The sequence below is a fragment of the Carassius gibelio genome, chromosome B25 (genome assembly GCF_023724105.1).
Source record: "Carassius gibelio isolate Cgi1373 ecotype wild population from Czech Republic chromosome B25, carGib1.2-hapl.c, whole genome shotgun sequence".
NCBI lineage: Eukaryota > Metazoa > Chordata > Actinopteri > Cypriniformes > Cyprinidae > Carassius > Carassius gibelio.
In genome coordinates, this window is record NC_068420.1 from 18,106,863 (window position 1) to 18,121,406 (window position 14,544).

The following is a 14,544-nucleotide window of genomic DNA, read 5'->3' on the forward strand; positions in this document are numbered from 1 at the left end:
GAAAAACATTGTTCAATAAACACAAAATCTCCACCTTTGACTATGGATTTAACAGTAAACTACAAGAACAAAAGAAATGGTCTAATGTTTTCGAGTGATTTTAAAGGCTACACACAACTTTTCCCAGCACTTTAATTCTTTAAGGATTACAGAATTTGAAAGTTATTTTTAATGTGACGATATTTGTTCATACTTAATAGGTTTCCCTCCATGTATAAAACTTTTAAAAACTTTTATAATGTAGGAAAGCAAACACTTATAAAAAAAAAATATAATAAATATGACCACTAGTAGATGGCTGCTGAGAAGTACTAATAGGCCATTTCCACTTCCTAATATAGCCTTTATATTTTTGTATTCATTAAATTATATTTAGAACATCACGAATGACAGTAATAAAAGTACATTTTATCATATTTAATATATTTATTACATCTGTAATACGTCTGCTAAAGATCTGGGAATCATCTGGAATGTACTCTGATAAATGTCTCAGAAGCAGTTTTACATGCGTTCTAATAAATGTCTTTTTGACATCAGACAGGAAAGATCTTAGAGACGTACTGCAGATGAACAAGCACTCTTAATAATACATATTGCATATGTAAATGCAGACATTAGATGTCTCTGAGATGTACATGTGTGATTAGGGTGAGTGCTTTACTGTCAGGTGATGGAGCCTCCTTCTGTAGATCTTAATGGCACTGGTGCTGGTGTCCTCAAATGTTAGTCTGGAGACTTCTCGAAGTCAGAAAAGTCATAACAGTGTTAGAATAATGTTCTCAGGTATATTTTCACTGCAAAACAATAAAAAAATGCAGCTAATTTTTAGAAAAGCCACAGCAAAATCAGTCATTTTGATTGCAAAAATCCTGGAGGGACTGATTAATACCAGTTGTACAATATAATATAGCATAGTATAATACAAAACGTAATTATATGAACTGATTCATATTAACTCTGCACATTACTAACATATAACCTATAATGTAACTATAAAGCACATAGTAATGCCTTGTTAATCATGCTAGCGACATGCTAGTCACTTGCTAATCATGCTAGAAACATGCTAGTCACTTGCTAATCATGCTAGGAACATGCTAGTGACATGCTAATCATACTAGAAACATGCTAGCAACATTGTTTTTTTCCTCTGTAAATCTAAATGTCCCAGCAGCCTCTGCCACTGCAAGCTCTCCTTCACATCAGTCTCAAACATCAGATACTACAAATAAGTTTTCTATTCATGGACAATTGAGTAGATGTGTTAATATGAAACTCATATCATTTTGTTCACACAAATATTCCAGCAGCCTCCGCCACTACGAACTCTCTTTTAATCGTGTCTCAAACATCAGCTTCTACAAGTGAGCATTTTTGTTTCATGGACAATTGATTAAATGTGTTAATAAAACAATTATATCTCTATTTAATTAATATTTATCAATGTGGTATAATGTAATAACAATTGGGATTATTTCATGAGAAATTTTAAGTATCAAACATCAGTGTCCACAAGTTTATTTTATTAAAATTGTATTAAAACTGTATGATGGAAAACAGGAAACAGGAAACGGTAACAAAATTGTATTCATAAAACAACAAAGCTGTTTATTTGTTTGTTGTTTTGTTTCTATGTAAATCTAAATGTCCCAGCAGCCTCTGCCACTGCAAGCTCTCCTTCACCTCAGTCTCAAACATCAGATACTACAAGTGAGTTTTTTTTTATTTTTATTTCAGATTCATCATCACTCCCTTTCACTTCAAGTATTTCTTCAGATGATTCTCACACATCTCCCCAAACACCTCATACAAGTGAGTATTATTCATGGAATGACTGTTTTACGACTTTTAAGCATTTCAACTAATTACTTACAAATTGCAATGTTTCTTCATACATCAAAATATCCCAGCAGCCCCTGCCATTACAAGCTCTGGATCTCAAATAAGTGAGTACTTTTATTCATGGACAACTGAGTAAATGTGAAAATAATATGCATGTTCATTCAATTTATTGATGATCTATGTATTTATGTTGGGGAGTAATGTGATAGCAAATAGTAATAGAAGATAAGAAATAAGACAAAATCATATTCATACAGTTTACAGCATTCTCATATATTTCAATAACCATTCTTTCAGTATACTTTCTTTTGTATGCAAAATGTTTTCATTGTGCATCTAAATGTCCCAGCAGCCTCTGCCATTACAAGCTCTCCTTTAAATCAGTCTCAAACATCAGATCTTACAAGTAAGTTTTTCTATTCATAGACAATTTAGTAAATGTGTTAATATGAAAATCATATTTTGTTCACACAAACATTCCAGCAGCCTCTGACACTACGAGCTCTCCTTTAATCGTGTCTCAAACATCAGCTTCTATAAGTGAGCATTTTTGCTTCATGGACAATTGAGTAAATGTGTTAATACAACAATTATATCTCTATTTTATTCATATTTATCAATGTGGTATAATGTAATAACAATTTTGATTATTTCATGTGAAATTTTAAATATCAAACATCAGTGTCTACAAGTTTATTTTATTAAAATTGTATTAAAATTTTACGATGGAAAACAGGAAACAGGAAACGGTAACAAAATTGGATTCATAAAACAGCATCAACAACAAAACTGTTTATTTGTTTGTTGTTTTGTTTCTATGTAAAATCTAAATGTCGAAGCAGCCTCTGCCACTGCAAGCTCTCCTTCACCTCAGTCTCAAACATCAGATACTACAAGTAAGTTTTTCTATTCATGGAACATGCTAGTCGCATACTTATCATACTACAAACATGCTAGTGACGTGGTAGTCACTTGCTAATCCTGTTAACAACATGCTAGTAACATGCTAATCTTGCTAGAAACATGTTAATAACATGCTAATCACGCTAAAAACATGCTAGTATCTTAATAATCATTCTAGCAACATGCTAGTAACTTTGCTAGTCATTGCATAATTAAACTTTTTAAACCTTTAAAATTTTCTGGTCAGGCTTTCTCAACCCAACTTAAAGTTTGTCTTGACAAACTTTTTTATCAGTTAAATGTTGCTGTTTTTTTTTGTTTGTTTTTTTGTTATCTACATATGTCCAGATTCATCATCACTCCCTTTCACTTCAAGTATTTCTTCAGATGATTCTCGCACATCTCCCCAAACACCTCATACAAGTGAGTATTATTCATGGAATGACTGTTTTACGACTTTTAAGCATTTCAACTAATTACTTACAAATTGCAATGTTTCTTCATACATCAAAATATCCCAGCAGCCCCTGCCATTACAAGCTCTGGATCTCAAATAAGTGAGTACTTTTATTCATGGACAACTGAGTAAATGTGAAAATAATATGCATGTTCATTCAATTTATTGATGATCTATGTATTTATGTTGGGGAGTAATGTGATAGCAAATAGTAATAGAAGATAAGAAATAAGACAAAATCATATTCATACAGTTTACAGCATTCTCATATATTTCAATAACCATTCTTTCAGTATACTTTCTTTTGTATGCAAAATGTTTTCATTGTGCATCTAAATGTCCCAGCAGCCTCTGCCATTACAAGCTCTCCTTTAAATCAGTCTCAAACATCAGATCTTACAAGTAAGTTTTTCTATTCATGGACAATTTAGTAAATGTGTTAATATGAAAATCATATTTTGTTCACACAAACATTCCAGCAGCCTCTGCCACTACGAGCTCTCCTTTAATCGTGTCTCAAACATCAGCTTCTATAAGTGAGCATTTTTGCTTCATGGACAATTGAGTAAATGTGTTAATACAACAATTATATCTCTATTTTATTCATATTTATCAATGTGGTATAATGTAATAACAATTTTGATTATTTCATGTGAAATTTTAAATATCAAACATCAGTGTCTACAAGTTTATTTTATTAAAATTGTATTAAAATTTTACGATGGAAAACAGGAAACAGGAAACGGTAACAAAATTGGATTCATAAAACAGCATCAACAACAAAACTGTTTATTTGTTTGTTGTTTTGTTTCTATGTAAATCTAAATGTCGAAGCAGCCTCTGCCACTGCAAGCTCTCCTTCACCTCAGTCTCAAACATCAGATACTACAAGTAAGTTTTTCTATTCATGGAACATGCTAGTCGCATACTTATCATACTACAAACATGCTAGTGACGTGGTAGTCACTTGCTAATCCTGTTAACAACATGCTAGTAACATGCTAATCTTGCTAGAAACATGTTAATAACATGCTAATCACGCTAAAAACATGCTAGTATCTTAATAATCATTCTAGCAACATGCTAGTAACTTTGCTAGTCATTGCATAATTAAACTTTTTAAACCTTTAAAATTTTCTGGTCAGGCTTTCTCAACCCAACTTAAAGTTTGTCTTGACAAACTTTTTTATCAGTTAAATGTTGTTGTTTTTTTTTGTTTGTTTTTTTGTTATCTACATATGTCCAGATTCATCATCACTCCCTTTCACTTCAAGTATTTCTTCAGATGATTCTCGCACATCTCCCCAAACACCTCATACAAGTGAGTATTATTCATGGAATGACTGTTTTACGACTTTTAAGCATTTCAACTAATTACTTACAAATTGCAATGTTTCTTCATACATCAAAATATCCCAGCAGCCCCTGCCATTACAAGCTCTGGATCTCAAATAAGTCAGTACTTTTATTCATGGACAACTGAGTAAATGTGAAAATAATATGCATGTTCATTCAATTTATTGATGATCTATGTATTTATGTTGGGGAGTAATGTGATAGCAAATAGTAATAGAAGATAAGAAATAAGACAAAATCATATTCATACAGTTTACAGCATTCTCATATATTTCAATAACCATTCTTTCAGTATACTTTCTTTTGTATGCAAAATGTTTTCATTGTGCATCTAAATGTCCCAGCAGCCTCTGCCATTACAAGCTCTCCTTTAAATCAGTCTCAAACATCAGATCTTACAAGTAAGTTTTTCTATTCATGGACAATTTAGTAAATGTGTTAATACAAAAATTATATCTCTATTTTATTCATATTTATCAATGTGGTAAAATGTAATAACAATTGTGATTATTTCGTGTGAAATTTTAAGTATCAAACATCAGTGTTTACCAGTTTATTTTATTACAATTTTATGAAATTTTTACGATGGAAAACAGGAAACAGGAAACGGTAACAAAATTGTATTCATAAAACAACATCAACAACAGTAGTAGTTTGTTTGTTGTTTTGTTTCTCTGTAAATCTAAATGTCCCAGTATCCTCTGCCACTGCAAGCTCTCCTTCACCTCAGTCTCAAACATCAGATACTACAAGTGAGTATTTTTTTATTAATGGACAATTGAGTAAATGTGTTAAAACAAAAATTATATAATTTTTTATCACATAAATATTCCAGCAGCCTCTGACACTACGAGCTCTCCTTTAAACGCGTCTCAAACATCAGCTCCTACATGTGAGTATTTTGATTCATAGACAAATGAGTAAATGTGTAACAGGATAAATTCTATCTCGATTTTATCCATATTTATCATAAATGTGCTATAGGCCTATTCTAATAATAATTGTGATTATAACATGTCCAATTTTAAGTATCAAACAATAGTGTCTACCAGTTAAGAGTTTATGTTGAAAAATAGGAAACAGTAAACGGTAACATAAAATTTTATTCATACAGTTTCCAGCACTTTTCTTTATTTTAAAAACAATTTATGCAATATAAAAATGTATATTATCAACAACAACAACAACAAACTATATATTAGTTTCTTTGTTTATTGTTTTGTTTCTCTGTAAATCTAAATGTCCCATCAGCCTCTGCCACTTCAAGCTTTCCTTCACCTGAGTCTCAAACATCAGATCCTACAAGTGAGTATTTGTATTAATGAACAACTGAGTAAATGTGTTAATACAAAAATTATATATCTATGTTGTCTGTTATGTTTGCTCACAGAGCCTGACGTCATAATGAACCTCACAGCTGTTGATATTACAACATCCTCTGTTTTACTAAATTGGACAAAACCGAATGGTCAAAGCTCCCGTTATCGTGTAGAATATGAAGATAAGAATATGACTACTGAAAACACCTCCATCAAAATAAATGATCTGATTCCTGGAGCACAGTACACATTCAAAGTGTTTGCAGTTGCAGCTGATCATGTGACCGACGGAAGAGCCAATCAGATTTCACTGTACACCAGTAAGGGCTCTTATTGGATGTTTAATCTGAGAGAATCTGCTGAAACTTCATCCTTGAAACCGTTTCATATTTACCTGCATTGAGCAGAAATCTGTACTGCAACATCTTTAGACACCAGACTCGCTGAGTCCTAAGCCTTATTATAATTGTTTTATCAATTCATAATTGCACCATTCATACTTACTCATATTACCAGTCATACCTTATTTAATTCCCCTTTCATCAACATGTATTAATTGCTCTTCTCTCCCCACACAGAGCCAGGTGTGATCAGCAATCTCAAAATTACTGAAATCACAACATCATCTATGTTTCTGACATGGGATGAACCAGTTGGAAATAGATCTTTCTTTAAAATTCATTGGATGGGTGATAAAACAAATGGAAATTCAACAACTACTGACACTTCCTATAACATCACTGGTCTGACTGCTGGAGTCAATTACACATTAGACATCACAGCTGTTGCAGCAGATAACTCAACAGAAGGAGAATCAGCGGTTACCTCAAAATATACTAGTATGTTTTCCAATTAAATGTTTCCTGATTTTTCTGGCCAGATACTCATATTATTTACCCCAAACAGAGCCAGATGTGATCAGGAGTCTCAGAATGATCACATATCTGCTCTCTTCCTCTTAGTGCAAATATTTTACAAAACTTCCACAGTAACTTTAAATATAATGTTGTGACTATCAATGTTACCTCCATCACAAAATTACATAAAACTTGTGTTTTTTTAAGGATAATCTATCGCATCTCAGTATACTAGCATTGCCATCTTTTTCATTAAGTGATTTGGATAATATAATAAGGTTTTATTCTGATAAAAACTTTTAATACATTACTGCTTTTCTTCATCAGGAATGTGTTTAATAATATAATAACAACACTTATCAAATTCTCATGTAGATTCCCTTCAGTCTAACACTCTAGATATTGTTGGAATAGTTTTGGGAGTTATCAGTTTTCTTTTCATCATCACTCTCATTCTCTTCTTCTATTCAAGAAGGTGAGTTGCCAGTGTCATCAGAGAAGTACATACTGAATATATTTAAAGATACAAAAGTCTTTCAGATTCATTTTAGTAAAACAATTTTTTATTACTCTCTGTTACAGACAAACCAAAAAACAATGTCCCGACATCCCTATACAAACCATTAGGTAACTTTGTTCGATATATTTATAGTGAAATATTTATTTAACAATTGTAAATGCATTAATTTTCCCTTCTATTTCCAGAAATAAAGTGTAAGTAACTGTTTTATTATTAATTATTCATTTTTAATTTTGAAACATGATTCTTTACACATTATTGTATATTTTATACATTTTTATTATGGTACACAGTAATATTGGTTTGAGAATAGAGGATTATGAAGAGCACTTTAAGCAGAAACACAAGGATTCAAACTGTGGTTTTGCAGAAGAGTATGAGGTACACATGAGAAACACAAATATGTATTTATTTTATTTACATACTTCTTCCTATGACAATATTATCAAATTTTGTTACTGTGGACTTGTCACAGAAATTCATTAAGAAATTATCATTTTCAAAACCTAGATCTAAAGTATTGCTGTGTTGTTGCAGGAGTTGAAAACTGTTGGAACGGCACAGTCCAAAAACATTGCCCTGGCTGTTGAAAACAAGCCAAAGAACCGTTACAGCAATGTGCTACCTTGTGAGTAGACCGACTGTTGCATGTTGTACTAAAAAGTTTGCATGAGTTTTCCCAAATCACAGGCTTCAATCTCTAGCTGACTGATGGATTGTAACCAGACTATTCACACTGAAGTCACATTGCACAAAGTCAGATACATTTTCAGTTCATTTCCTGAGGCGATGAGCCAAACCACAACTAAAACAATGTTCTCCTGCAAGATGCATAGTTTATTTTGTTAGCCGCTAGGTAGCCAAAATTTGCATGCTGTAGATTTAAAGAAATACACAAAAATGAAGAATAGAGAATGCTTTTGATGTAGACTCGGGATTATGATTATCTAAACCTGACACAGGTGACAATCATAAATCAGTAAAAATAAGAAATTAATGAACAAGAAATGTATACAGACAATATGTGACAAAAATTAAAATGGAACATGATGGGTCAGTATTGGGAAGGTTATTTTGGAAATGCAATAGGTTACAGATTACAATTTACCCTATTTAAAATGTAATAAGTAATGTAACTATTTCAGTTTACTTGATCTTTATCAAAGTAATGTAACTGATTACATTTGATTACTTTTCTAAATTTCTGTTAATTACTGTTAATCATTTTCAAATATATAAACTAAGCAGGAATGAATAACCAGTGTTGTGCTAGTTACTACACACTAAAAAATGTTGGGTTAAATAACCCAACCTGTAACCCAACTATGGGTTGGTATAGGACCTTCCCATCTGTGGGTTATTTCAACCCAACCCATTGGGTTAAAATCCTGTTGGGTTAAAAGTTACCCAACAGTTGAGTTAATTATTTATATTATTTAACATCAGTATTTTTATTACAAATTTTTTAATGCAACCATATTTTGAAACTACTTTGTTGTAAATTACAGGTTTTATTTTAATATACAAATAACACATTTACAAATATATTTTAAAATATTGTATTTAAATGTACAAGAATGTGTAAATATACAACTGACATTTTCAAGATGTACAAATGAGTCAATTCATATTCATATCAAAACACACAAATGTGCAAATACAGTTCACAGCTATGGCCTAATGGTTAGAGAGTTGGACCTGTAACCCGAAGGTCACAGGTTTGAGTCTTGGTGCCGTCAAGAGTTGTAGCTGGGAGGGAGTGAATGAACAGCACTCTTTCCCACCCTCAATACCCATGACTGAAGTGCCCTTGAGCAAGGCATCTATAGCTGGCCACTTCTCTGGGGGTGTGTTCACTTCTCACTGCTGTGTGTGCGCACTTGGATGGGTTAAATGCAGAGCACCAGTTCCGAATATGGGTTAGCACACTAAGCACATGTTACGACTTTCAAATAAAATGCACATAACATATAATAATAAAACAAAAATATATCATAAAATCAAGTAATAATAAAAAATATATACTAGCTGCTGGACCCAACTGATGATCAATGAAATAAAAGTTTTTTACTGATTACTAAATACAAAGTTTTTAAGGAGGAGACAGTGTGCAGAAGAAACTATTAAAGACTGTGTGTTCCAAAAACTCTCAAATATGAGCAGAGGGCTTTAGGTAGTAGATGTCATATACAAAGAAAAGTTTGAAACACAGATCGACTGCTTGTAGTATCGTCTTCTGTTCCATCGCCTCCCCGTTTAAAATAATAAAAACTTGGGAGGAGTTTTCCTTGTCACCAAGCACCAGGACATGTGGATTCTGGCTTGTCTTGTGAATCAAGTACAGCACTATTTAGTGCCAACCTTAAAAGAATAATACAAAAAAAAAAGTTCAGTTAACATGCATTGTGATGATATTTCATTGATTAACTAAAAAGTGTTAAAGTGTTAAAAGTGTTAACTGTTAAAGTGATAATTCACCCAAAAATTAAAATTCTGTCCATTAGTGTGGTATGGTGCAGATGGCAGCAAGGGTTTTAAAAGACAATTTCTGTACGAAGGCCTTTAAATGACAAAAGTACAGAGAAAGCACAAGTAAAAAAAAAAAAAAAAATTAAAACTAAAACTAAGCTTACAGTTTACATTTTTACAGTCTTTGTGGGGATCTACTACCATTTGCACTAAGAGACAGACTAAACCAGTTTTCACTCCCTCCAGAAAATTTGTGGCAATATTTGCGGCTAATGTGAGTAAATTTTACCACCCTTTACCCTTTAATTGATTAGGACTTGTAGGGTGGAACAAAAGAACACAGTAAATGAAAGGAAGCTTTGTTGGACGGAATGCAGCCATACACTTACTGTATTTCACCTCATTTGTCTTTTTCCATAATTTTTGAAAGTCATAGGTCAGAGTAAAATTGAAAACTTTTACATTATTAATTTAAATAGGTTACTTATCTTGACATGTTTCAATTAACAGGCAGAAATTCTATTGTTGCAATTTTTCCTTCACGAAAAAGTACATTTTCTAAAACATAAGTATAAACACATTTAGTACAACACATTTAAAAAACATGTCAATCAATCTAGCTTCATAAGAGAAACTGCTGTAATAATAGGGTTTTGCAATAGATGCATAACAATATTCAATATGAATAAACCATTAAAACACTTACTGTACAATTAATTAGTGCTAGTGCACTGAGACGAATATGCCTTCTGTTTTACACTCCCCTCTTAAGGTTGGTTGTAGGAGTAACGTTATGTAAATTTGGGGCACTGGTATAAATTTCTGCTGTATGAGCGGATTGCCTCAAGACTGCACACTTTTCTTCCGTCTGGGTTTTGAAATTTTATAACAGAAAATTGCAGGTTCATTCAAACGATTCTCACGGAGTCTGTTGTCTGTTGCATGACTGATGTGTGAGCTCAGCTCAGCTTGCTCGCTCGAGCAGCTTATTTACTGGTCCGATCCGATAAATGGTCCTTGCGGCTTTTCTAGCTTAATTCTAATGATTTCGTCAAACTTTCACATTTCACCAGACATTTTTATTAACTTTAAGTAATACTTTAAAAAGTTTTGCGGCTAATCTTTTAATGTATTAATGCTGGCGAACAAACAGGAATATCATTCATTTACAATCAATCTGATTCTCTGGGGGAAACAAACGGACTAAAGGGAATTACAACTTTTTTAACGTATAAAAAAATAATAATTAACGTATCAGACACATTACTTAATGTAATAACAGTTATCATACAATTATATTACTTACCTTTCATAATCATGCAGGCTGCCACCGATGTCTGCGCTGAGTCGCTGACTGGACCGTTAAAATTTGAACAGAGTGAAGCGGGAAACATATTAAACCCAACAGTTGAGTTATAACTAAAAATAACCCAATGACGGAAAAAAAATGACCCAACAAGTTTTAAGATAACCCAACACATTGACCCAATATGTGTAACCCAACGGTTAGGTTAAAAAAACAACCCAACGTTTTTTACTGTGTAAGAAATAGTAACTAGTTACAGTTACTAGTTACTTCATTCAAAAAGTAACTAAATTACTTTGTTGATTACTTACACCAAAAAGTAATGCATTACTGTTAAAAGTAACTTTTTAGTATGTTCCCATTAATGCCCTTTTATGCGTTATGGTCTATGCAAACACAAAACTGACTTAAACAGAAAATAATTTTTAAACACTATTTTGATTATGTCAGACCAGCACAAACTAAATATTGTATATCACAAGAATTTCTGAAATTAATAACAAAACACCTGAATAATATATTCAGAATCAAAAACTAAAGTGGCTTCTGCATCATAAAAGCTGCTGTGTATAGCCCTTAACAATGTTCCTTTCACAGCTTAAGTATGAAAACTATCAAAAATGTACAACATAACACAAAACATTTTGAAATAAAAAAATGAAAGCAATCTGAATTATTCAGAATCACTTTCGAGCAACTCAGCACCAAAAAATATATATTATTGCCATGTTGTTTAAAAATGCTAAAATAAAAGCTAAAAAGAAGAAGAAAAATAGGTAAAAAGGCAATACAAAACAAATAATGTGCCGGTTATGTTGTCATTTCTTTTCTAACTGAATGTAATGTTATAATAGGCCTAATTATTTAATAATAACATTAACAGTGAAGCATTCATCTAACTCTGTTTGGAGCTTAGTATAATAAAATCAACAAAATAAGTCTCAATGTCAAGAAAGAATAGTACACAAACATTGGCAAAGGTTATTTAAAAATAAGGCATTCATGAATTATTTTATGACAAACATTTTGCTGTCTTAAGTGCACTCATTGATTAAGCATATAAATAACTATTATTTTTATCATTATTATATATTATTATACAGTTTATGCATAAGAAACTTTTATCCAAAACGACTTACAAAAGAGGTCAAGAGCTCATACATAATATGAGCGCACGGATTGGACATTCGTGGGCACGATTTGTTAACAGTTTATTCATGAGTACGGTTTATGGACTGACAGGACGGATTGCAAAACCGTTGCCACGATTTTTTTTCTCCTACAGGTGACGTGTGGGGCTCCGTACATTCAAACCCGAAAGACACAGCTCACATTTGACTAAAAGGTTTTTGTCTTCATGTTCAACTAAAGTGAAATAATGAGCATATGTCCAATTTGAGAAACTCGTGTCGCCCTCACCTTGACTCGCCATGACTGCCGCACATACTTCACACCCACCGTCTTCGTGTTTACAGTGGTTGCATCCACCAATTCTACAATGCGTCGCTGTTGCAAAACAGGTTAGGCTGTAGGCTACACTTCAGCCAAAATTAATTAATTAAAGAAAGCAACGGACAATGCACCATGTGGTAACCGTAGCATAGTTAATTTATTTTAAAAGTAAGGCGTTACAGTATTAGTTACTGTCAAAAGTAACTGTGTTACAGTAATGCGTTACTAATAACGCGTTATTGCCCAACACTGCGAATAACCTACACTAGTACTCAACACTGATTACTGTCAGACTTTCCAAACACTTCATCACTTACAACACTTCAGCACAGCCACCACAATATCAGACGTTAACAACTCTTTTCTCTTTCTCTTTATCATTCTGCGGTTTAAATACAGATTTAAAATCATAACAAGAAATAGTTTAATAGATATTATATTGTTTTTGAAATCAGATCTTTCCATAGTTATGACAGGAAACACTGGCATCTAACAATGCTTTGGGGAGGGGGGGTGGCACTTAATCTTATAAAATAAAGCATACACATAATTCCAAATAGGAAATAAAGCAGTTATTTCATCTGTGTCCTTCTGGATGTGTCCTGTCCTCTGACATGGCCACAAGGGTTGTCTTTCGTGTCTGGGCATTCAGCGTGCTGAAGATGCGTCCGTGGATGGTTCATGCCCGCACTGCATGCGAGACCATGGCACCACTGCGATCGAGTCCAAGCGTGTCTCTCCCTTCTTAAAGGGAAAGGAGTAGACCCCTCTGCCCCTTCCAGATGGACAGTTGGTTCTCGATGTAGAGTGCACATCACAACCACATTTTGCTCTGGTTCCTTTCTTCCCAGATGTGCATGGGGAAGTGAAGATGCATTAAGAGTTGGCACTAGTGTCAAAAGTATTCACATTCATTACTCAAGTAGAAGTATAGATACTAGGGTTTAAAAATACTTTTGTAGAAGTCTAAGTATCAACTCAAACTTTTTACTCAAGTAAAAGTGTAAAAGTACTGGTTTCAAAACTACTTAAAGTATAACAGTAAAAGTAATGTAAAGGAGAAAAATGCCATTAAGAACAAAACCTTAGGCCATGCCACAGGGGACTATTGTGAACCACCCCACGTCCTCAAAAAAAAAAAACAATCTAAAGTTTTCATAATGACTAATATGTTATATTAAAATGTTCATGTTTAAAAATTTGGGATGCACTAGGATACCTCTTTCAGACGCATATATATGCCTATTGAAAATGAACGCATATTAGTACAATGCAAATGCATTAAAGGACTAGAGATATGATGACTGGTTGCCTATAAGTATTGTAATAGTGCAAAAAGTCAGACTTCACAGTCAAGTCAAGTCACCTTTATTTATATAGCGCTTTAAACAAAATACATTGCATCAAAGCAACTGAACAACATTCATTACGAAAACAGTGTGTCAATAATGCAAAATGACAGTTAAAGGCAGTTCATCATTGAATTCAGTGATGTCATCTCTGTTCAGTTTAAATAGAGTCTCTGCATTTATTTGCAATCAAGTCAATGATATCGCTGTAGATGAAGTGACCCAACTAAGCAAGCCAGAGGCGACGACAGAAAGGAACTGAAACTCCATCGGTGACTGAATTGAGAAAAAAACCTTGGGAAAAACCAGGCTCAGTTGGGGGCCAGTTCTCCTCTGACCAGACGAAACCAGCAGTTCAATTCCAGGCTGCAGTAAAATCAGATTGTGCAGAAGAATCATCTGTTTCTCGTGGTCTTGTCCTGGTGGTCATCTGAGACAAGGTCTTTACAGGGGATCTGTATCTGGGGCTCTAGTTGTGCTGGTGTCCGCTGTCTTTCAGGGATGTAGAGGTCCTTTCTAAGTGCTGACCCACCATCTGGTCTGGATACGTACAGCATCCGGGTGACTGCAGTGACCCTCTGATCTGGATACAGACTGGATCTGGTGGCTACGGTGACCTCGGAATAAGAGAGAAACAGACTAATATTAGCGTAGATGCCATTCTTCTAATGATGTAGCAACTATATCGGGTGTTATGGGAAGTGTTCCTGG

The 14,544-nt window shown here is 33.4% G+C and overlaps 1 protein-coding gene and 1 long non-coding RNA gene across 2 annotated transcripts in view; both read left to right on the top strand.

The window, feature by feature from the left end:
- Window positions 1-14,544, top strand: part of LOC128014057 (tenascin-X) — a 196,155-nt gene that overhangs the window by 168,325 nt on the left and 13,286 nt on the right. The window contains exons 30-34 of the mRNA XM_052597295.1: window positions 5,952-6,200; window positions 6,459-6,733; window positions 7,210-7,212; window positions 7,543-7,638; window positions 7,795-7,885. Coding sequence (XP_052453255.1) covers window positions 5,952-6,200; window positions 6,459-6,733; window positions 7,210-7,212; window positions 7,543-7,638; window positions 7,795-7,885 — 714 coding nt within the window. The remainder of the gene's footprint in view (window positions 1-5,951; window positions 6,201-6,458; window positions 6,734-7,209; window positions 7,213-7,542; window positions 7,639-7,794; window positions 7,886-14,544) is intronic.
- Window positions 3,311-4,526, top strand: LOC128014218 (uncharacterized). The gene is made up of 3 exons (XR_008183502.1): window positions 3,311-3,607; window positions 4,040-4,096; window positions 4,452-4,526. It is a non-coding gene; the product is annotated as an uncharacterized LOC128014218 (long non-coding RNA).